Here is a 26,114-nt window from a genome sequence, read left to right as displayed (position 1 = left end):
TGATTGTTTACAATGTTTAAAAAAATTGAGAACGCCGCCAGTTGTGAAGTGAGGGCAGTGATTAAATTCCTCAATGCAAGAAACGTTCGCCCATGTGATATTCATCGCCAATTAAAGGAGGTGTATGGAGACAATGTAATGGACGAGTCGTCTGTTCGGCGGTGGTGTCGCAACTTCAACATGGGGAGGGGGAACACACACGACGATGAGCGTTCGGGGAGACCGTCTGTCATTACAGACCAACTGGTGAGCTCACTTGACGAATTCGTGAGGAACGATCGGCGCGTCACAATTGATGACATCTGTGAGCATTTTCCCAATGTTTCTCGAACAATTGTTCATGAAATTGTTAAACACCATCTGCATTATGCAAAAATTTGTGCAAGATGGGTCCCTCGCGTATCTCAATGAGCTGGCGGCGAAGGACTATGCAGCAGGAATACAGAAACTTGTCACACGTTATGACAAATGCCTTAATTTGCTTGGAGATTATGTTGAGAAGTAGTTTAAAGTATCCTCTTTCAAATAAAATTTTTTATGTTTGTTAATATTTACTTTTGTGTCTTTATTTCACGAACGGGTACTACTTTCCGGATGACCCTCGTACTACTTTTCAATGAAGTGTCCCTGCGCCTAGGAAGGAGTGAACTACTTCCTAAGTCGCGGCAAGCTTCGCTCCCACCCGCGTGACGAGCGGTAGCGCTCCGTGAAGAGGAAAACGAAAACAAATCTCCCTAATTAAGCTTTCATTTTTACGACACCGCTTTTTTCCAGATTTGCGGGAACCAAGGAACCGGAGCGTCCGTCTCCCACCACCCACTGACACCACTCAAACGCGATCCCTCGACCGATGGCCAAAGTTTATCCAAACTCTCATCAAAAACACTCGATTATCTTGGCACGGTTTCCCATACTTTTCTCGACTATGAAAATCCCAGCCGCTGGCTTAACGTTTCCTCTTTGCGCGCAAAGGGACGGAAGATTGGTCTCTACTCAAACAGTGTAGCTGCAAGCGCATGCAATTGGATTTTTGTAAAAGTCTCCTTCATAAAAATGGTAAATCTCAACAACCTAAATGGGAAAACAGCCGATTTCTCAGTACGCAACATTGAAGAAAGTGAAGGACTCTGCAACATCATTCCTCGAATGAACGAATGCCGACCGCCTTAATCCTCATTTCCAAATAACCAAGTAAATTAACAAAAAAAACCCTAGAAACGAAAAAAGAAAGAGTTTTTTAAATTGCTCGATGGCACGACATGTTATTATAAATGGAATGAGCTTATCTTTAGAGATATATCAAGAAAATTGTACCAAATTTAATTCTGGGAATTATTTGACCGTCGCTGAATGCCACAAGATGAGAGTGCGTGCGGGAACAACAGTCAAAGGAAAAACTTTAAAAAAGTGGACACTACCACTCATTTCTCGCATTTTCCACACGTAACTAGTCAAGGACATTTAAACACTTGCATTCATAAATAAATAAAGACATGATTCAATTTTGTTTTTCTTCACACTTTACTCAGAAATAAAGTTACTCGAGAATGTTTTTACGAGACATAAACGCGCTGCCATTTGTAACGTAATAAAATACACGTTGAATTTCAGCTGTCTACCTTAAGCACAAATGAGGCAGTTAAGTGACCTTTGGAAGTGAAATTAAAATTCGGTGGCAACTTTCGATTAAAAATACATTATATATATATATATATATATATATATATATATATATATATATATATATATATATATACATACACATACATATTCATATATATATACATACACATATATACATATATATATATATATATATACATATTCATATATATGCATACACATATATATACATATATACATACATATATATACATATATATATATACGCATATAAATAAACGAGTGTATATCGGATGCGTGTGTTTATGTATATGTGTGTAAACACACAATCTCCCTCTTTAAATATATAAGAAAATAAGCTTACGTAAATTAAAAAAATCGCTGCAGGAAAACCATAATATTAAAAGACTAAGCCAGATGGAGTATCTCAAAATAAGAGCATTTAAAAGTGGGGAAAACACAGGATAAATTACTTAACACACTCATTACTGAGTGACGTGTTTTAAAACCCCTTAGCCTTTTTCCGAGTTGGCGACCCCGGTAGTGGCGGCGTAGCGTCCTCGTCTGCCATTACAAGGGTCGCCACTTCGATTCCCACCTTGGTGAATTATCCTCCACCTACGGCTTAGCTGTTTGCAATTGTGACCATTGTTTTCAGTCCAAAGTAACGGCTAATGTGTGCTGTTTCCGGACAAATGCTTCATAATTAAATAAATGATTGCATTACACTTTCTTTTTATCGGCCATTCGATTTACGTTAATACACATGAGTTTTACGATTTTTTATTAATTTTTAATCACTTTTATAAACTCTCATCGGTAACTAACCATCCGTAGTCAGATAATAGATTTTCATGAGGAGATTGCGGTAAAGTATTTATTTAGAATCCTGATCACTTTCAAAACTGAAAAACTAAAATAATTCTTCTATGCATAAACTAATATTTCAGGATTATACAAGCTCCCAAATGGCATTAAATTACTCCTAGAAGGCACTTCTGTCCTAGAAGAAAAAACTCAACGTAGCGTTACACAACTGGCATTAAGACTACTCTCGGAGACCACAGCAATTATTCGGCCCTCTCCAGATAACGTCGCAGTGAAATATTTTTTGAAGTTCGTGTAGTTCCGAAATCGCTCTTCTACATTAATACAAACGAAATTAATCATTAAATTGAAACACAGCATCCGCTTAAATATTTAAAAATCTACGACTGATCATCGCCTGTATATCCTATGAGCATACCTAACGCATAAAAGACGAAATATATCCCGGGAAGATTTGTTAGGTAGTTCCTTCCAATTACCCTTAATTTTTAAAAATTATTTTTTGATTCTGTTTTCCCTAAACTTTTATTTCTGTGTTCCCGGTTAACAATTGCGAGAGACCGAAAAACCCGTCTGTCTTCCAGACGACCATGAATTCCCACCACTACCGAAAGGACAAACCGGGCAACGAGATCGGAAAATCCAGCACTACCACGGATGGAGGGAGGAGAGGGGTGGGGAGCGTGATGATTTCGATTGGTCTGCGCACCTCTCGAGCATGGGCGTGAGCGGAGCGAGGGGAACGGGGGGGCAGGGGGTGAGGTACGGGAGGGGATCCCCTAGAGAGCGCTCTGCACGCGCCCTCCTGAGACAGTGACGGGCACCGTGAGGGGAGGACGCGTCGGGGGGAATGGGTCGCCGGGGGGGGTTCCGCGGGGAGAAAAATGGCGTCGTCGTCCTCAGGGGGAGAAGGGGTGGGGAAGGTTTGTTTTTACTCGTATAAATACGCAATCAAATGCCTATGGCAGAGGGGAAATAAAGAGGAAATACTTTCCCGAGCCACCTTGGTCTCCGACATTACTAAGGAGAGTGGAGAACAGGCAGGAGATTTGCTCCAACAAAGAGAATATTTGAAGACGCCTTCGCGCCGGATGCATGTTTGAAAAGAGACCGTCGGACATCCTTTGAAAAGCGGATTGAAAAATTACCGGCGGACCACCTCTGGACTCCTCGAAAACCACGAGCGCATCTCATACGGCCAATCTCGGAACTTAAAGGACTTCAGCTCGACAAAAATATGCCGTAATCCCATCGAGAGGCGACCCGGACACTTCAAATTCCACATTGTGTGATTGGAGTAAACAACCATAGAGAGGACCTTGTGAAAGGGTACCGGAAAAACCCAGGAGGAGACTTCAACGGTCGGGGAGACTTCAATACACGGAGAACTTCATCGAGGGCATAGATAAGGAGGCACCGCGGGGACACACCGGGGGCGGCGTGCGGGCGGGCGGACGGGAGCCGGGGCATTGCACCTGCGGAAGAACCCACGAGATCCGGATCCACACCACGAGGTAAGGCAGACGTGCGTCCACACGCGTACGCATCGCGGCCGAGCCCAAAGGAGGCCGAAACCACCTCCCCGCCCCCAAAACCTGCATCATCCCGTGGCTGTGACACAACCACCACTTCTTTTTGTGGCTCCGAAGAGAGGGAGGCGACCTAAAGGGAATGCATAAGGAGGGAGAGAGGGGCAACCACTTAAAATTCTCCCTCTATAGTGGCCTTAACACCTGACGAGAACTTCCTAACCTTGCGCGGACCCGAGATGGGGAGGGAATCGGAAAGCTATTCGATTCACCTATGGTGACGGAAAGGTGGAGGGGGAGACGAGGGAATGGGGAGGGGCAGGAGTCCGAAAAAGGGGAGGATGGGGAATAGAGCTAAAAGAGCCTGCTCTTCCGATCTCCACCCTCAGTCTTTGGTACCCAGCGGTTTCTCTCTTTGCGTTGGGCACATATATAGCGGCCGTTTCTTGAGTTATTAGAGGCAGTACCTGAGACCCACCAAGGGACTGAGTTTTACATCCCGAGCGTGTGACACCTTACGAGACAACGCGCGGACTCCTTCGGAGTTTGGGACACATTCAGAGAAGGAGAGAGAGCATAACAAAGAATAACTCCCACTCAACTGCCGCACTTGGTTCGGATGAGTTCAACGTCAATCAGGTGGACTTATTAAGGTGAGGAATTGCCCACTGTAGAATAAGGGTTCGGAAATCAAGCGCGATAAACTAAGGAAGGGTTTACGCACGTTTCTACGCCTGCCAGCGTGAAAATTTTGTATTTTTTAAGAATTTGTTTTTATTGCAATTTTAAAAATTCATGCAATCTATTGAAAACAGTGCAAAACTAAATGCAATTCGAAATTGGAAACTTCGAAAAATATATTGTGAGATTTTGCATTATTTTGACGTTTTGTTTTGGATGCAAGTGTTACTCATGCGAAAGGGGAGAGGAACACAAACGAAAGTCATCGGAACCACTTATTGAAAGAGAGATCAGTAGGAGTGCAAACAAGTGATCAAAAGTGAACATTACTTTGATGAATGTGAGTGTTACGTACATTTGGATTTAAATATTTGGTTCCAAATTTTTCCACGGTGAAAATCAGGGAATCGACATATTTAAGTTCGACATCGATGAGCAATGTGCGCTTGCTATAATGGTGGGTCAAATGTGCTAATTAATACGTGATAATACCAAGTGGCCTTAATTTGTGATCGCTTTACTGTAACTACCAAGTGTAACAACAAATTGCACTTTAAAGACAGTGACTCGACAAAATGATGGACAGCGATGCGCTGATATAGGAATGGTTAGATAATTCAATATACATAACAGTTTCAGGTGTAAATATGTGGTAGTGATTGATGTCCATTGAAGAAATGCACTTCCTCCGTACTTCTCCACGACTGCACCCATACACAATCCTACCGGTTTCCCTTCCACAATTCCAGTTGTTTGCTTTATTCCCTGTTACAGATAATGCCTTTTTAAAAGAACTGGTGGAAGCGTGAGTTTATAACGCAGTTGAGAAGTACGAAAGCACTTAAGGCAATGGAGATATTTCAAGGCTGACGGTGCTCTTAACTAATGATAATGTGCAACTTAATGACATAAAAATAGTCTACGTTGGAATACTTCATACTTATAATCTTTAAACTTGAATTTAAAAATGTTTGCTTTTTAAAGAATTTAATAATAAGTCTTGCGGTAAATGATAATCGCTGTGCGCTCGTAAACAAACTCAAAATTCCTATAATTTGAGCGTGACATGGAAAATGTACGATTAGATTCCAGTTTATGTGGGAACTGTCCGTGGTGATTAGTGCAACTTCCTTATCTCCGACCACAATCCCAGTGGCTGCGTTTGTTTACAAGAGGTGCAAAACAGATGACCATTAATTAAGACGGTGCATGTCATAATTTAAATGAAGTGATTGGTGAAAAAATATTGTTTCCCCGCGTTCATGTAGAGAAATGATTCCCTGTTAACGCTTTGTTTCGAAGTCATGTCTAATTTTTGTTTCCCTATTTCAAATCTGGTGATTCCAAAGGCGTACTGTAAACTAGCCCAAACTACCAATTATTTCCGTGTTACCCTGAACGTATTTCAAGGTCTTAATTAATGGATTACGTTGAATCTACGACCAAAGAACTGAAACTCTCACCACATTCATGCAGTTTTTTACCTTAATTTAATATCAGTACGCACAAGATCTCAAGCTCTCCAAAGATATTTTTTATACTTGAGTATAATTTTTTTGAACAAGCAACACGAAAGAGCCCCCCTCTCTTTGGGCACTTCGACCAGTTCAACCGCGCCGACAAGTCTGCAAACCAGACGAGGAGCCTTGACACCCAACTGGCATTCTGGTCGCTGGGTCATCTTAGTCCCAAAGATGCAAGTGGGCGCGCGCGTCTATAAATAGCCCAAGACTCGCTCTCAAAGTAACTGTTCCCGATGAATAGTTCACTTGGATACAGAATGCACGCCGCCGGTGAAAGTGGTGCAAGGCACCAGGCTTATCTGTCCGCCGTGAGGGAATTCTTTAAGGGAAGGATTCTGAGGGAAAAATTAAATTGCCCAAGTTTCCATTCAATCAAAGCATACCCCGCAAATGAAAAGAAAAGTACCTAGTGCTAAACAGCTACAAGGACGATAAATTAACAGCTCTTAGATAGCACAATCAAATGCTCAAATCGAGGATAAGTTGCTCTTCGGCTTAATCTGCGACAGTTCGAGATTTCGAAAAAAAGGCAAATCTATGTTATTTTTTCTCTCACCTGCTTGCTCTAATTTCCTCTACGAAGAGGGTTTTTAACAACGAACTGAACTTGAAGGACAGAATATTCTCGAATGTTACTACAGTTGTAAAATTTTCCGACAATAGCTTATGGACATAGGGCCATTTACTATGCGTGGAATATGAACTTCAGGTGCCCATAGTGAAAGCATTTCACGTCAATTACACACCACGACAAGGTGCTCTTTTTCATTTTAATTTGTAAGTAACACAGATTTCGACAGAAGCATGAATTTTAGTTTGTTTAATTCAATATATACTTAATTAATAATTCAAGCGTAAGGTTACCAGCCACACGAACGATCAGGCCAAAATAATACCGAGTCTGATGTCCACGTTTAAGACCGAGAAAGATAAAATTAATTGGGTAAATTTTGTTTAACAATATTTTATTTATCTCCTTCTTTTCTCCCAGAAGCCATGGCACGTATGAACCTGAAGCTTCTCGAGATTTCCCCTCCCTAGTTGAAGTTGTTTCTAAACTGATCGTGGGAATATGATTCATTATGACACCAGATCTGAAGCCTTACGAGAGGGAGACTCGTATGGGAATAGTAATTCCAATATTAGCTCTTCATAACATTGCCCAACATTGTTCTTGCGCATATGAGAAACATAATGCTCACTATATAACTAAATCAACAAAATTATTGGTGCTAAGGATACTCAAAACAAGCTAAAAATGTCTGTTTATCTGAATTTTCGATATGTTATCCCCTACCTGCATGGATACTAGGTACACACTAGGCATTTCTCGAGTAACTTCTGATACTTGCATTTAAATGGACAAAAATCTTCCTCTCCGTACCGAATATGCGTTGGAAAATAATACTCAAAGAAGAAATAAAAAACACAACGATATATCACTACTTTCATTGCCTAAGAAGTACGTCTTATAACTACAGATATGCTATTGATCAAAATTTTGTCAAACAGAATATCAAAAACACGTAACTTTGCCTTCAATTTAATATTCCCAGTATTTTGGCGCAACACGTATTGCGCACTTTTCTCTTGATTAAGATATCATACGACACCCTTCGGCATCCGAGGGTGAAAGTCTTAAGAAAAACGATCAATGTCGTTACTCAGTTAACACTCGTCCCTATCATACGTAAGTTATTCATAATTGTAAACTATTTACAAAGGTAACAATTATATCAACTATTGAAGTAATTATTTCTGGATTCAAAGTTTAATACTTGACGCTTGTCTTCACTCTTTATTAGAGAAGAAACAGTTTCACGGGAATAAGAAACAGTGAGAACGTACGACGCAGAAAAAGGATTGCCCACAAATGAGTCAACTTCGCTGGTCACAGTCTGGTGCGGCAAATAATTCTAATGTTCAAGATCAATTATAACTCAAAACGCTAATAATACGTTGAATAAATGCCAAAGAAACTGCGGGAGATGCCGCAACAGTAACTTTTAACTGAGTCATCCCTTAATGTGCATTTCAATGCAACAATTTCAGAGTGTAAAAATCATTGACTGGGATTCGAATCGAAATTCGATTCGAATCCCAGTCAAGGCGAATGATTTTTACACTCTGAAATTGTTGCATTGAAATACGTTGAATCCCTATTCATACCACAGTTAGAGAATTTAATGAAGGGTAAGGAATTTGAACGACGAAAAATTAATATAACCAAGTCACGATGTAGGCCACGTTTAGTGGTCATGTTTTTTGGTCAGATATCTTTTCATAGCAATTATGTTAATGGTTCTTTTTAGCCGTTATCTACGCCAGATATAATTTTATGGTTTTTAAAACGAAAAATATTATTTTCTATGGTCACATTAAAGGTATCCCAAATTATGGATAAAAGAGAAATTAGAATAACATAAACACAGCGATAAAATGTAATAGAAATCGGGTGACATCAGCATGATAAAATCAAATATAAATATGTTTACAAGAAATAAGAAAACTAGGAGTTTCATTGTTTTTTATGAGCAACGAGTGCACCAAAGTGTACCAATGTTCTCGGGAAAATAAGTGGTCTGCTTCAGAAGGGACATTCCATATTTACTATATCAGCGAGAGTGCACCATTTGCCTTCCTCGGGCTGCGAGAAATACCAACGGTCGCCGTATCCACAATATCCATTATAATTTAAATAAATTAGTTACGCATACAAAAATAGTTCACTGTATTTTTCTAGGAAAAAATCAATTTAAGGCATACATAGCGTCAAATAAAGAGAAGAAAATGTAATGTGATGACCTTGAAGGTATGATTGTAGAAGAAAATCAAAATGCAACGTTTTTTGAGGAATTGTTGAAGGAAAAATCCAATTCGAGATCCATTTTAAAAATGTGCACCAAGAAAGTAAAAAACAAACCACGATTGAAAAATTCAGCACCATAACTTGCAAGGTACGAATAAAAGTCATTTTTATTTACAACGGCCCAGGAAATATTTTTATCCCAAAACATTTTGAGTCGGTTTATTTGAAAGTAAACAGAACGGGAATTCCTGCAAATTTTTAGACGTCCTGCTGACTCTGTAGTTACATACGAAAAGGAAAAATGATTTGTAAGCAATATTGAAATCTCGAACCCCATATTTCTTCGTTTTTCAACGGAATAACTAAGCAATTAATCCAGCAAGCTAACTTGTAAATGAAGCACTCATGCGTCCAAGAGAAAGGAAAACTGAGCATGAAAAATTTAAATGAAGCAAGACGGAAAAAATGCTGACACGCTGGGCCAACTGCTTTCTACCGTTTTTGACCTCATTGATACATACATTCCTCATTTTTCATTTTGTATGCGTATTTTCAATCTCAGTGGTTACAGGCAGAATTGTGTCACATGAAGTGTCAAATGACTGCATAAATTGATGTCAGTAAATTAAACAAAAAACACTGAATCCGGTATACCCAAATCGCCCTTTGCCATTGCTGCTGCCGGGAGGGGCAAATTTAATAATTTAATCGCAAATTGCACCGCTAAATAAATAACATATTTTATTTTGTCATCAATACTTTTTCGGAAAATGGCAAAAATGCCAGTAACAATAGCTGTAAAACTGTTATCTTAGTTACTAATAGTGAATTCAATCGTTATTTTCATTCTAACCCCTTCGTTTAAGGATTTTAGTAAAATGTCTTTTAAAGGCAGTACAATCTAACCAGAGGATGCAATGAAGACGGAGCCTAAATACGGATATAAAACGGCCTAAGTATCTCGTGGCAAAAAGAAGAACTTAGACTTTACAAAATAACACACAACACATTACATGTACATCTGGTCTTACGCGATATTCCTTCTCAGCCACACATTTTCTAAATTCTTTCATGCGATCCGAAATGCGACCAACTATTTTCCTCCCCAGTCCGTGCTTACCTTAACATTCTTCCTACAATCAAGGTCTTCGGCATACCAATACCTCCTAGTGTTTTCTCTATCCATTTTTCTGCCACCTCGGAGTTACTTTGAACACTCTTCCCCTATCCTCCAGAAATGCCTTTATTTCCTTGCCATCTCAACACATCCATCCCTCGCTAAACCAAGTTCTTTTAAGTCTCACATCTATGACAGTCCTCTTTCATAAACAACAAGGCTTTAACTATGGAGTCTTCACTAAAATTATCTGCACGCCTTTACCCTGGGTAACTATCTTCAATTCGCTCATTGTGCATGCTTATTTCACGAGCGTTATTCTAATCTTAAATAATCTAGCCCCTTGTTCTAAAATATTGCTCAAATATAGAAAGCGTCCCTGTAACTCTTAATTTCTGCCTTCTACTTCGATGCTTTAAACATCGTCTTCGATCTACGTGGATGCTTCGATGCCCTTTTATTTCTTGAGAAGTTCACTTTCGTTTTCTTTTGAAATCATAATGCCATAACTTTCATGCTGATACCGTAATTCCCTCAGCAATCGCTGAAATCTCTTTGCTGACCCGTTGGCTAACTAAAGCTAAAGGACTTGACCGGCTCCCCGCCTCCGTTCTCGACCCCACTCCTCCCACGCCTCCTTTGCGCCAATGCGTCTATCCTCCAGCCATTCCCACCCTTCACTGCCTCCTCTTGGGTTAACAAATAATTTCATATTAAATGCATTCATCTCAATGCCTATTTACACATACTTATTATATTCTCCCTTTTCTCCTGTCTAAAACCTCTCGAAATCCAAAATGAATAAATCGCTTAGATGCTAAATATTTACATACGCCAGAGTGTAGGATATACGTTACGTACGGTAAATATTTCCGGAATACTATTTAAACCAATGCCATTTCACCCTTGATGAGATTACACTTTACGACAAAGTAAAACCATAGCAATTTTGAAATATATAATACCAATTTAGGCTTAATTACCTTCTAAGTGTCAATTTAATGCTCTTGAAGAGCTTGAACTGAACTACTGAATAAGTACTAGTCACCATTCGTAACCCTTTGAGAATTTGACTGCTAACAGCTCTCAGAAAATCAAGTACACACAGGAAGTGCATCTTTATGACGCATGGCCCATGTTGATCGCTCAAGTGACCCTGTTCCTCTGGCTGGACTAACTCTAACCAATGAGGGGCAAACGTAATTTAACAATATGCGAGATTTTATACGGTGTGTGTGTGCGTACGCGTTGCATGGGAGCAATTAGTTATCGACATTTAAGTTGTTGACGCTTCAATTAGTGCCAGATAGAAGTGAGCCACACGCCTCAATCATGCGTCCCTTTATTTGACGTATAGGTCTCATGTGAATTATATGAGCTCATCTTTATGAGTCTTTGATCATGTTTTTTACCTTCGGAGCAACTAATTTCACATAGGCGCGCAAATCCTGCCCCGTTACCGCTTGCCAAAGTTACTTTCGTACGTGAACTAAGCACACATGTCCATCCGCATGGTTTTCAACGGTTCCAAAATTTACTCACCAACATCAAAAACATAAACCCGGAGACTTGTCGGTCGAGAGTCGGGATGGAATCAGACATCAATACCGACGAGTTCGTGGGCCGACAGCGCTCTCCATCCCTCCAAAACTCCACCCCTCCCAAGGCAATCTTTATCGGTTCGACGCAAGGCCAACCTTGGCCTTGATTCGGCTCTGTTCCCGCGTGGGGCCCAATGACAAAGCTCCGTCAATCGACGGACACCAAGCGACAACGACTAAAAGGTGCCCTATATGACACCATATAAAAGTCGCCCGCTGAGAAAACGCATCTGAGCGTCGGTGCGCGCAACGAACGTTACGACAGAGGTGGAGAGGGACGGAACAAACCTGGTGGACGGGTTCGTGCCGTGACTTTCGATGGTGTCGCGAAAAATCGCGGCCAAGTAGGTCGGTAAAAAAAATTTAAAAAAAAAACCGCCGCCGAAATGAAAACGAGCCAAATGCGCCGAAGATTCATCTTTGGGACGTCACTACGCCTGGCTTGGAAAACGTGCAAACGACGGATCCTCCGACAGGGGGCAATACGCCTGAATCGACGAGGGCGACCAGCCAGGGCGGGCCGCATATCCCTCCTCCGTAACCCACACCCCCACTTCAAGGGGAGACAGTTTTATTTTACGCCTCTTCTTAGAAAATCAGGTGTCGCCATTCGATTTCTCGAAACCGAAAAAAATCCGCCCCCCGATCAAGCATGCTTGCAGCGTTTGGTGATTGAACTCGTTAGCTATTCTCTCCATCACGGCATCCCATCACACGTGAGGAGGGCGGAGGGGGGAAAACCCAAAAGGAAAGACCACGCCCTGCACTGTAGCAAACGTTAAAATATTTTGGCGCCAAGCCTACCGGTGTGCGAAATTTCTTGAACGTCGACGTACTTGATTGTTTCTGGGATTCCTGAGAGAAGGCAATCCACGTTGCCATATTGACGAATGACGACGTTCTGAGCACATCAGTGAAATGACCGCTCGATGCAATTTTGTCTCTAATGGAAACTGTTCCATTGGATCGGCCGACAAGATCACTACGCTAGCTGAGACTCACGATATTCACGAAATATTTCAGTGAATTTCAAGGATTTAATCGCTACATCACGTTACCCATATCTTATCCGGGAAAATCTTCGATATTATGCTTAAAGGAGTGCCAGTATTAAATTTAACGTAGTCTACTTTAAGAAATGATTTCAAATTGCTACAAAGGCAAAGAAAAATATTCTTATTTTCCCAGAACACTAATTTATCGGTAAGGGTCACATGTTAGATACTATAAGAACTATATAAGAGCAATATAAAAATGCTTGTAATACGCTGCATAACGCCATATGGACTTCACGGTACCAGCCGTTACGGAAACTTTTCACTTGATGATGAAATTGAGAACATATTTACGTAATACCTCTTATACGTGTTATTTTGACGGTTGTGTATTATTCCAGTTAAGTGATCACAAATTGCGCGTGAACAAAGGTTTCCGTATATCGGCTCGCACATCTGTAAACTTCCCAGATTTGACACTGCCTCGTCCGCCAATGTTATGTGGGTTTCAAATCGGCGTCGCCATGAAGCAGGGTGTACTTCGCCGTTAAATCTACATCTATGCAAATATTCAGCTATCCACCATAAAGGTATGTGGCAGGGGGTGCAAACACAAGGTGGGATGGGAAAAATATACGGGAGAATAAGGGAGAGGAAGGAAACAGGGAAAAACCCTCCACAAAAAACTTCAAATAAAAGTGCATATTTAAATACGAGACATAAATACTCGTTCACGCTGGCGTAAAACTTTGTTCACACGAAGTGGCAATTATATTTTCACTTTCAAAGGCCTTCGTACTCACAAAATTTTGTTTTCCTTATATTGGCTCCTTATTTATAAACCCATGGAGAGACAACTTAGCATTAATTGCTCTGTGGTCACTGATTTCTTTTATAATTTCTAATGCTAAGACTTTTTCGGGTATGTCCGATGCTAACAAATGAAGAATATCATTGCCTTTAGCAGGTGAAGTGACGAGTAGATGCAAAGGAGTTCAACGTGAAAGAATTCAACAGCGACTCACAGGTATCTTTGTCTAAACCCCCTGTTTTAAAAATATAAGTGATCCAGTCGATAGATGACACAGAACTCTTCAACTAGAGGAGTTAGGCTAGGAAAAAATCACGGAGTAAAAGTTAAATCACATCTTAAATCTCTTGCATAAATTGGAAGGAAGTCTCTTTAGCAGTGATGTTGACAATGTATTGTTAACCACATAGTACTACGGTAGACAATATCATGTCAGTAAAATTTGAAAGATTAAGTGTAGCACAGATAGAATTAAGACGTCATTTTTTCACGAAATATAAGAGATCAGATTAGCGTTGTCCGACTGCCGTTGGAGTATAAATATTCGGGTCAAAATTAGGCTGGAGTGTATTAGGCTGCTTATGCCTAATCGTTTGTGGAAAAAATGACATCTTAAATCTATCTGTTCTAAACTTAATCTCTCTAAATTTACTGACATGATCTCAACTAACGTAGCACGATGGGTGTAAATAATACATTTTCAACATCAGTGCTAAAGAGACGTCCTTCCAATGAATGCAAGAGATTTAATCTGAAATTTAACCTTCGCTCTGAGTGAATCCCAGCCTAGCTGCTCTAATACATATTTTGGATCCGCTACAAAGTTTATCGTAAAGTTATACTAATCTAGATCATCTACGCTGCACGCGATCCATTTCCGCTATTAATCCAACTTCATGAGGATCCCATATACTAGCAACATATTCTAAATGAGACCTAGCCAGCGAAAGATAGCATTTCTCTTAGACCTTTACATTTTCACATTTGTCCAACACTTTTCTAATAAATCCTAATTTTTTGTTAGCTTGTCCACATATTCCCCGTATGAGTTTCACCCAGGAGAGTTTGTGAGTGAGGGTAATGCCTAAAACCGAGCCTACACATTTCATTTCGGCGTTCCCGAAGCAGTAGACGTTCGGGAGGGAATTGCTCCTTTTCCAAAAATTTATCACAGCGCATTTTTTTAAGTTTAATTCTAATTTCCAAGTGTTGCAACAGCGTTCTGTAGCATTACGGTCATCTGATAAACAAACTTTAAGAAGGAATAAAAGAAGTCCGATAACACATCTCTGGGGAACACCCGAAGTAGCTTCTACTACTTTTGAGCTTACTCCATCTATGACTACTTTTTGCACCCGAGCACTCGAAAAGTATTTAATTCAACCCAGGATATTTTTATCCATGCTATATGTTTCTACCTTTGTAAGTAGTTTACCATGAAGTATTTCGTCAAAGGCTTTCTTAAAATCTAGAAAAACTGCGTCAACTGGAGCATTGCTCTCTCTCTCGAAATAAGAATATCATGACAAAAGAGCGTAAGTTGTCCCTCGCAGGATCTGCCCTTTTGGAAACCGAGCTGATTTTTCATGCGAAACTTCTCTTGCCTCTCCTAAAAGAACACAACCCAACATCCAACACTAAAGTAAGCCCCTCTTCAATTCCGAATATATAGTTCCTTCATCTCGACGGTCATACCTATCCTATTCCTACCCCCTCCTTGTTTCCCTAACATTCTACCCAGTAACCCTTAATCGGGATTAGGTGGTAAATGAGGCTCCATAGTCTCAATCTTACCCCCTACTTCTCTCTCTCCCAACAATCGCCTCCCCTCCCTCGCAATACCTAGCACTTTCTCATTTGTTTTCCTTTCTGTCCCCTTAAGCTTCTCCATCCTTCCAAATGTTTGAAGAAAATTAAAACCACAGGGAGTATTTTGTTCATGTATTTTATTAAATACAGATCCCAAATTATGAAGATTAAATGTTTAAAATACAAGTACTCAGCAAATGATTAGCGTCAGATATGGCGAAAAGGCAATCGTTTTTAATTGGTTTCACTATTTAACACTGATTTATATATTTTAACATAAGTATTTCGCACATGAGGTATAACCACCTAAATATATTTAATAACTCGCAAATTTAAACAACCAATCCAGCGTTTTTATTTTGTTTCAGCGGGTCTTCCCGCGAGCTAACTCGTAAGTAAACATCGTAGTCGTAATATCTGCAAGAATTGGTAAAATGAAATCATTTCGCAGCATGATTAATACCTTTGGTGTCACGACGTAACTAACGACGTCAAATTCTCACTAAAGCTAATACCCCGATTGATCACATGATTGGAAGGCGTTCTTCTCTAAGAAATTCATGAATACACATATTAGCTTCCAATTCTCAAGTTCATTTCAAACGTCTTCGGCTCGTAAGTACTACATGGAGCGCCAATTAATGAAAAACCACGGTCACTTTTTTATTTTTGTAAAACCTGTAAAAGCCTTATTATCCCTTATGGGGGCGTATAAATGTTCAGTTTAAAAACATTTGTGAGACCTCAAACTCAAATATTGAAAAAAATATAATCGATGATCTGGAGACATTCGAAATGATAATCATGAAATTATTGCAGAATGTGAACCAGTGATATGGACTTAAATTGAATCGCCTCGGTCAGCCCTGGGCCGGAGGACGAGTTCGCAAAGGAAGGGTCGGAGGTAGGAAAGGGTGGGAGGAGGAGCCGCGACGGTTTTATGAGGGTCTTGTAGATCAGGGCTCACCTCGACCGAGATATCAGCAAACACCACTACCTGCAAATTCACCCGGCGGAACTCGTTCGACCATTAAGGAACCTCTTACCTGAAACGAGAAGATACGAAAAAAAATTAGCAAAGACCGTGATCCACTTTCGCAGGTGCAACTCATTCCAAGAAACAAGGAAGAAACAATTAATCCGACAATGATCTTTTTAAACTTTCAGAAAAATTTCCATTTATCAAAATCGTCTGTGAAAGCTGTATGAATTATGAAACAGGCGAACTCACGTGGTTCGATATACAACGGTGCGCGGGTGATAATTTCGATTTGTTTCCACGTTTCCAAAAAGTCTACCGTTGCGCAAAAGCATAAGAACCAGACACCATAAAGTCTGGGGAAAGATTTAAAAAATGATTCAATGAAGAATATAAGGGAAGATTACTGATCTGATTAGATCTTATTGTATTACGCAAAGTAAAGTACACATTTTAACGCATACGTACAAACATTTTTTCTCGATCCCCCTCCCCAAAAGAATTTCTAACGCAAGCCGTTAGCAATAGCGCTACAAACATTGACGAGGATTGCAGAGGCTATAATTATTGGCAGTCTACCGATTACGGAGCAAAACTATTACACGAAGTCGTGAGTCTCTTTCAAGAAGAATGCGGGCACCACTTCGGAGATTTGCTTCCATTACTTGATTCAGAACCATGAATACACTCGGTCTGTTTCAATTCAATTCGACATTTTTCAGTTTTACATAGTTTATACACTGAAGAAAAACATTAGTGAATATTTTGACCACTTAAATAAGGCATTTATTGGGATATATATATATATATATATATATATATATATATATATATATATATATATATATACATATATATATATATATATATATATATATATATATATATACATATATATATATATATATATATATATATATATATATATATATATATATATAAATTCACGATATCTAAAAATATGAAACATTGATTAAAGGAAGTCTGAAGTTCACGTCTAGGGACTTGCTCTTGATGGCCGGTGCATTCGTTGGCAGGTCGCCATTACTAACTGGATGGAATAGGGTGCTCTGACGAATAAAGCTAGGCATGTTTTATTCGTCAGGGCTCTCAACACATTCGCACCGTAATTGCTGATCCACTGCGTGACAACTGCACAGACATTTTCAAGGACAGAGTCAAGCCCTGCGGCGACGTTACGGTTGGTCAGTCGCGGGCAAACCCGACCGGTAGGAGCCGTGACGTCAGTTTTGATCACCCTTTGGGTATGTAACCGCGTCTCATTGGGCGGTTTGATCCGAAATATGGATGAGAATGGGTCGAAGCCAAGTCAACCTTAAAAGCCAAACTCGGCATTAAGACTGGAACTTCCTGTACACAAAACATACGCCAATCTATTTCGGAGCAATTTTCACAATAATGACGGTAAGTTCTGCTTTAACTATAGTTACATCAATTACATTTTAAAATACTAAGCAGCGTATTTTCAAGGAGGCAAAATTTTAATGTGATTTATTTTACTTTCACAGAATTGTTTCGCAGACAATTTTTTTACACTGCAACGTTGCTTTTTAGCTCGAATAAGTTTCCACCGTAATTGCTTCACGGCTATCTCTTCAGAAAATAACTTAATTGAATCGCATCCGGTAACGGTGGATTTTCAACTATCGCAAAGAATTAAGGTCATCTCTAAAAATCATCAATTGAAGACTCCTGCTATGCTTCCAAAACTTTGGACAATATCCAGTTCGTCAAGGAGGGCGAGTTCCATATCGGTTAACAAATTAACACCGAAGGCTCAGGCGATGGACGACGGTGTCGGCACCAAATAAATGCTTTCCAATCAAGTTCCTCGGACTATTCCTCCGTTTCAGTTTGCTAATTTCCATTCCATAATCGATGTAGGAGCCTATCAACTAGAAAAATGCAGGTTAAAGTCGAAATTCATGGGGTGCCGACCGACTCTCTAAACCAAAGTCACCGCAGGGATGGGCACGACGTGAGGGCAGGCAGTAGAAGGAGGGTCGAGGCTAGTGGGAGGCGCCACCGCATTCGAATATGCATCGCTTGCGAAGTTTAAGCTAGCTTGGTAGCTCACTTACCTCCGCTAAACATATTGTCAGTTGGGTTAGCGCCATTCAAATTACACCCTTTGTTTCGAGATACATCAATGAAAAAGTATATACTTATCTGTACTCCTTCCTCGCAAATTATGGCGAATAAATTATTCCATGATGATATGAACATTATATGTAATGGACGCTACATGTCTGCATTGATTATAAAGATTGAGAAGCCGTGAAAAATCACCATGAGAATTTTCAAGGAAAGACATTCTATTTTATACGAATTACCCGTGTAAACCTATTTATACACATTCAACCATTACGGATCAGTTGAGGCTGGTTGGCAAAATAACCTCGGCAAAGTCTTAATAACTCCCTTCACTCCGAGAAGGAGGAAATACCTTTGGGTGGAAACATCAATTCCTCGGACTCGGAGCCCCCCCCCCTCATGTCTTTGCTCGCCATCTGTTTGTCACATGCAGTTTCTTTTCCACGTGGGTGCAATCAAGGTTGAAGTCCAACGGATAACTATTCGCTGCAGTATCAACTTCCATTTCACAGGAAATAGATATATAACAGTAATTTTACAACCAAATAATAAAGGGGTTTATCGCAACACCATGATTAAACAAATGAACTATTAACTCAAGGAAGTTTAAGAAGAATCGCCGACCCCGGTGGTGGCGGGGTAACGTCCTCGTCTGCCATTCCAAGGGTCGCGGGTTCGATTCCCGCCTGGGTGAGTTTCCCTCCACCTAGGGCTTGGGTGTTTGTAAATGTGTCCATTGTTATCGTTGTTAATAGTTCGATGTAAAGGCCAAAATGTGCTGTTTTCGGACTAATACTGAATAAATAAATAAAATAAATAACATATTTCAATTTTCATCGAACGACAACTTATTCCGCGACGATTATTTTGAGTTAGATAGCATGCATTATTCATTAGCAGGAAGGATGTACATTTCATAAGTGTTTTCAATAACTACGATCATTAGTTTCAAATTTATTGAAATTTGTTCGACATGAGGATGTACATTGCATAAGAGTTATCAATAACTTCGATGATTTGCGTAATTCCCCTGCGTATACAATGAAAAAAAAATTATTAATACTTCTTCACTTACTTAAGGTTGGCTTAATAACAACCGAGAAATAAACCCGGGAGCAGGGCTTTCCCTAGGAAAAATTTATTTCAAGATAACCAGCCTGTTGAATCGTAAATAAGACTATGGTGGATATATTTATTAAACATCAATGGACCATAACTCGATTTAAGTACAAAACTACGCTGGAAAATTACTTAAATTATTCAGTTAATTCGTCATCAGATCATGCTGGAAGGGCTGTTCAGTACCGACTTCTGAAACGTTGAACGTCGGTGACAAATATTTTCCAAAGTCGGGATCAGGCACGATCTGGTCCGAGGATAGTTACTGGGCATTCGTCATTGATTACGAATTAAAAATAAAGTGTAAATAAGTGACTCCCTTGAGATAACCTTGAAAAAAGTAACTATTGGCAAATTGCACTTTGCTGAGGAATAGCCCCTCACCTCCGGGAACCGAGGACGTGGGGGTCCGCGAGGGTCGGCTGACGATGGGGAGGGGGGAAGAAGGGGTTGCCGACGGAAGACACCCCGTCCACGTGTAGGAAGCGCGTGCAAGCCGTCACTGGCAAATCTCCAAAACAGTAAGTTTTAAGCGACCCGTTCCCTTTCACTCTGGGAGCTTAATTTTTTTCAATTTTACCCCGATCGCTGAAAAACCGAATGAAGGATTAATTTAATTTACATAGAATCCTGCACTCCACCGCTAGAGTGTGTGGCAGGGGGTGATTTCACATCAGACTACCTTTGACCCAAAATTCTTTTCCTACCTAAGGCTGTCGGACAGCGTTATTTTGATCCCTTGTCGTTCGTGGAAAAATTACACCTTAAATCTATCTACTCTATACTTAATCTCTCGAATTTTATTATTATGAATTCACCTACCGTAAAACGATGGGGCTAATAACAAGTTTTCAACTTCATCGCTCAAGAGACCTGATTCCAACTTATGCCAGAGATTTAATCTGAGTTTTAAACTTCACTCCGCGAGATAATTCCAGCCTAGATCCTCTATTAATGTTGATACACTTCTCAGTTTGTAATGACAACGTTTTACAAATCTATTCCTTCTAAGCTGCGCGCGATGCAATGCGGCAATCAATCCAACTTCAAGAGGATCCCACACATCGTATATTGGAGGCATATTCTAAACGAGGCCTAACCAGCGAAAGGCAACATTTCTCTTTAACCTTTTCGCCACATTTCCTCTACACTCTTCAGATGAATCCTATTTTTTTGTTAGCTTACCCAGGATAACATGAGGAACGCCCAAAATCGACTTGCAATCGACTCTTTCCGAGCCGCGAGCGGTGATTTGGAAATGCTGATCTGATTTCCAACGCCTACGAGGACCCGATTAAGTTGCAGAGACACGGAAGGACTTTTCAGCCTCATTGACGTTATTTACCGCAGCGCGGAAAAATTCAAGTTCAATACTGACTTGTAGGAACGTCCTGCATTTTCGAGTGAGTCGATCATTTTTATGGGTAAAGGAAACCATAATAGGAATCAAGTCGTTCATAATAAATTTACAGACAAAGTGTGTCGGGTTGCTGAACGATGATGAATTCCAAAACACGACAAGCGGCTCCATCCGTCTGGGATACACGGCGCATTAAGCATATCATCGTCCGCGACACCTGATGTCACTTTTTCTTTTTATTAGCACTTTCAAGCGGCTGCATAATTTATTTCGCAATCATATGGAGTAAGGATTGGGGAAGACTTTTGGAGTCCTTCAGCATGAGTTCCGCAATTCTGTCCACGCGAAACTCTGAAGGGAATGGCCTTAATCTAAAGAAATGTAATTGCCTATCATTTGCGGCATATTGTTAATGGGATCAAATTTTGCGCGTCTTTGGATGAGTGAGTGTTTGTTCATAATTTTCTCACACCGAAATAGTATATAGCGGCCACAAGACAAAAATGTGGCAATGACCAATAGATTAATCCTTATAGACACAAAATTAAGCTACAAAATCTAGGAATTGGAGGAATCAAGAAGGACTATGTTAAGCATACTTTCACGAAGGAAAATAAATCCTGAAGCAAGCGTAAACGCCACAAAAGGTAACTAACATCATATGTTCCTGCTCTTGAGTAAGCACTTGCTGTACGAACTGTAAGTGCATCATTATGCATGCATCATCTGGGATTAACTGGAAGGATTCCAGCGAATAGGAGATGCTATAACGACCTTGCCTGCGAAAAGACATAAAAAAGGTTTTCGCCGTGAAACTTTCATACTTTCAATAAACAAGCTAAATGATTTATGCCCACATGTGCCCAGCAGTGAGTCAGAAATGTCAGCTATACATGTTTATTACACTACTGAACCATACTTATCAGTCAACATACCAGCAAATAACGGGGTGAAAGGAAGACGTAGGCTAAAGGGAAATGGATGTAGTGACCACCATAGGGTTCGTTTTTAACTAGACTTGGTTCTCACACTAACAGGAATCATAGAAGATACGTAGTGTGTGGCTTAACATAGAGGCTTGAGTAAGTACTATCTAAGAGATGGATGTACTATATATTTAGAGTTATTCCAAAAATCCATTTCAGTCACCAAGTGGACATGAGGTAAACATAGACAGTGCACACTCCGACCAATGTCTGTTGAATTTGACGAGCACGTCCTTCGGCCCTCTTCTCTGCTTTATCCTTTCGGAACATCCCATGTATCGGGCTTGGTTTACTGGTGGTAATTGCGTTAAATTTTCAACGTTTATACGTTACCAATGTTATTGACGTTACTCTTAATACACACGAATGAGCTGAGAAACGTCTACACGAACCAAATATGAACCGAAAACAATTCGTGATTTCATTATGTAGCAAGTTCTCTAATTAATGCTCAAACACATTGTAAAAGAGAAAATTGAAGCAGTAATAAAATGTTTACATAAAATATTGAAATGTAATGAAATTTTATGCAAATTCCATAAAGTTACGTCTGAGGCAACAAATTTTGTTTACATAAAAACCAAGAAACGAAGCCTGAACCCAAGGGCGACGAATTTGCCATCAAAGTCACTAAGTTTATAAGATCGATACGGCGCAGTATTGTTTTTTTTTTTAATTCTACGTCTTCTAAATATTTTACTACTCTCTTCTCTTTCACTTCAGCTAAGTCACATATTTCAGGGTAAGGGTATCCAACTCTATCCGAAGATATGTCGGAAGACAGCATGTCGCTAATTGCCCTTCTTTTGAATGGTCAGCACGTCTACTTCATGGAATGCCATACTCGTGGAAAATTGAAAAAAATTAATGTCGACATAAAAATAAGCGTTTATCTGAGTAAATAAAAATAATCAGAAATGCTACTCACGAATGCCCGACATGCGGTTTAGTCTTTGTTTTTTATATGTTTTACATGTTTGAGGACAAAAATCTACCAAATACTTTACCATCAGCCTTAAGAAGTAGACGAACAATAATAAGACGTGCGTTTCCATGTTTTGGACGTAACACATAATTATGAGAATGTATGCGGCCGAGCATCAGGGTGATTTGAAAGCATGGCATGAACTCATTTGATAACAACAACGATATCTTCTATTTCAGGTGGCGGGCAACTCGAAAAATGAGAACACAGCTTTTAGGGGTCACGGCCGTCCTGTTGGCAGTGCTGTCAACGGGCGCCTTACAGGAGACCGAGGGACCGAGATGGAACTTCCTGCAGTCCGTGATGGCGCTCTTCTCCGCCGGATCTTCGCAGTCTTCGTCCACTCCTCCCGATAAAACCCTCCTGCCGGAGTACGACTTCATCGTGGTCGGCGCCGGGACGGCGGGATGCGTGTTGGCCAACAGACTGACGGAGAATCCGAACTGGAAAGTGCTGCTCATCGAGGCGGGGAGAGATGAGAACTTCGTCATGGACGTCCCTCTCCTGGCCAACTACTTCCAATTTACGGATAGCAACTGGAAATACAGGACGGAGCCGCAGGAGGGGGCTTGCCTCGGCTTGAATAACGGCAGATGCAACTGGCCGAGAGGCAAGGTCATGGGCGGTTCCTCCGTTCTGAACTACATGATGTACACCCGCGGCAACAGAATGGATTACGACAGGTGGGCGGCCAAGGGCAACGAAGGATGGTCTTACAACGATGTGCTCCCGTACTTCTTGAAATTAGAAGACATAGCCGTGCCGAATCTTGACAAGTCCCCATACCACCACAAAGGCGGTCCGGTAACGATTTCTTACCCCCCATACCACACCCCACTGGCGACGGCATTCCTCAGAGCCGGCAAAGAAATTGGTTACAACGTCACGGACTACAACGGTGCGACGCAGACTGGCTTCTCGTACATACAAACATCGACGAGAAATGGGGAGAGATGGAGCTCCTCTCGGGCTTACATTCAACCGATTAGGACGAGGAAAAATTTGTCGGTGAAAAGAGAAGCGATGGTCACAAAAGTCCTGATAGATCCTAGAACTATGAAGGCTTATGGAATACAAATGAGGATAGGGGGACGAAACTATCTGGTAAGATCCAGGATGGAGGTCATAATCTCCGCTGGGACCATTAACACACCTCAACTGCTTATGCTTTCGGGCGTAGGACCCAAGGAGCACCTCAGCCAATTGGGAATACCGGTGATCGCAGACTTGCGAGTGGGAGAAAATCTTCAGGATCACATTGCGTCAGGAGCTTTGAACTTCATAGTGAACGAATCCGTGTCTTTGGGTACAAATAAGGTGATCAATGACCCCAATACTATTGTGGATTACGCTCAAGAGCGAAAGGGACCGCTGACGGTTCCGGGGGGAGTAGAAGCAATAGCGTTTGTGAACACGAGGCTACCTAGAAAGCCTGAGGACCGAGTCAACGACTTCCCGGATGTGGAACTGTTTTTTATCGGAGGTTTGCTTGCCAATCAACCCATAGTTCGACGGGCTTTCGGAATACGCGAAGATATCTACAAAGCCGCTTATGCTCCCACAGAAGGGATGGATGGTTGGACAGTTTTCCCTATGCTATTGAGGCCAAAGTCAAGAGGAAAGATACTTCTCAGGAGCAGAGATCCTTCCGAAAAACCCATAATAATGCCCAACTACTTCCAGGATCCCGAGGACTTGGAAGTCATTGTGGAAGGAATACTGACGACGATAGCTCTAAGCAAAACTAAGCCCTTTCAAGAATTCGGATCAAGACTAAACACCTTACCTATACCACCGTGTGCAAAGTTTCCAGTCTCTTCACGAGACTATTGGCGTTGTGCTACACGACATATAACCTTGACAATATACCATCATGTTGGGACGGCAAAAATGGGTCCCCAATCAGATCCAACGGCTGTGGTAGACCCAAGACTGCGAGTTTACGGCATAAAAGGTCTAAGGGTGATTGATGCATCCATCATGCCCCAAGTGCCAACAGCTCACACCAATGCACCAACATTTATGATTGCGGAAAAGGGTTCCGACATGATAAAGGAAGACTGGGCGAAGTACAGATCGTGAGAGCAAATGAGCACAGCTCCAACATTTCATCGACGCACAAAAACATTAAGAACGGTGTCGATCAAACCAATGTATAGGTTCCTCAAACTTTATGAATCTACGGAATACTCGTTAAAATGTTTATATTTTTTCCAGTGTTTTTGCAGTTCACTGATCCTAGGAGGAGACATGCTAGATGTATGCCATGATACTTATATTGTTGCAGTGATATGAAAAACTTAAAAAAGTAATGATAATTTAATGACATGTGCTATTTGTTTAATGTTTTCCTGCACAAACATTAACTAATAGCGTATGTTACTAAACCTTTGTACATAGAACAAAAAGTATTAGCAGGGGAATTCAAGTGAAAAAATATCCCGAAAATGTCTGCGATTTTAAAATAATGCATATGTGAAGTAGAATGTTTCTACTGCAAAATGGATATAAAATATCAAGGCTAATTCCTCATTCCAACAAAAGATGTATAATCTACATCAATTATTGTTACGCTGTGATTGTTAATTATTTATTTAATAAAATAAAAAATGAATGTTTACCATTACTAGAAATATATTGTAACCTTAATAGCGTAACCTATATGCCACGAAGCAATATTTACGGCACAAGGAAATGACAGTGAGACATTTGGAATTAGATAAGCTAATTTAAACTCAAACCCTTGATAGCACCTGTATGGCTATACTCTAACCATTGCATTTATATTTCAACAAATTATAAATTTAAACAGTCATTAATGAGGCAAGATAGATACATTAATCGTCAGTCATATATGAGTAAATAGATACTAATACCACCTAATGAATAATGAGCGCAAAATGTCTTTCATTATTGGTATTGGAGCGAAAGTGGTACTGTTTACACTGACAAATCTCAAATAAGATGGGCAATGCAAATTATTAATCTTCAGAAAAGCCATTATTGGTTTATTAGCAACTTTTACACGAGCTTTGGTGAAGAATGGAGGGAATTTTTTTCTCCTAAAAATTTTGGAATAATCAGGGTAAGGTAGTGTTGACTGAGAACAATTAGTTCTTCGATTCCAAGAAACTGTGGGAGATGCCGCGACAGTAACCTTTAACGGAGTCATTATGTCAAGCGCATTACAATGCAACAATTACAAAGTGTAAAAATCAAGTAACCGATTCACCTGACACGTGAC

General features: G+C 40.4%; 1 protein-coding gene across 2 annotated transcripts; it reads left to right on the top strand.

The window, feature by feature from the left end:
- Positions 1 to 3,426: 3,426 nt before the first annotated feature.
- LOC139693865 (glucose dehydrogenase [FAD, quinone]-like) lies at positions 3,427 to 25,488 on the top strand. Of its 2 annotated transcripts, none has more exons than XM_071592174.1 (2): positions 3,427 to 3,965; positions 23,050 to 25,488. In XM_071592174.1, exon 2 carries the CDS (start codon positions 23,069 to 23,071, stop codon positions 24,950 to 24,952), a length of 1,884 nt encoding a protein of 627 aa, XP_071448275.1. In that variant the 5' UTR covers positions 3,427 to 3,965; positions 23,050 to 23,068; the 3' UTR covers positions 24,953 to 25,488. The 2 variants fall into 2 exon arrangements, with proteins under 2 accessions (XP_071448275.1, XP_071448276.1); XM_071592175.1 differs by lacking the exon at positions 3,427 to 3,965 and adding an exon at positions 4,379 to 4,633.
- The last annotated feature ends 626 nt before the right edge of the window (positions 25,489 to 26,114 follow it).

The sequence above is a fragment of the Hetaerina americana genome, unplaced genomic scaffold, assembly GCF_022747635.1.
Source record: "Hetaerina americana unplaced genomic scaffold, ioHetAmer1.1.p SCAF_5, whole genome shotgun sequence".
Lineage (NCBI taxonomy): Eukaryota > Metazoa > Arthropoda > Insecta > Odonata > Calopterygidae > Hetaerina > Hetaerina americana.
Note: the sequence above shows the minus strand (reverse complement) of the source record. Positions and strands in the feature narration are given on the sequence as shown.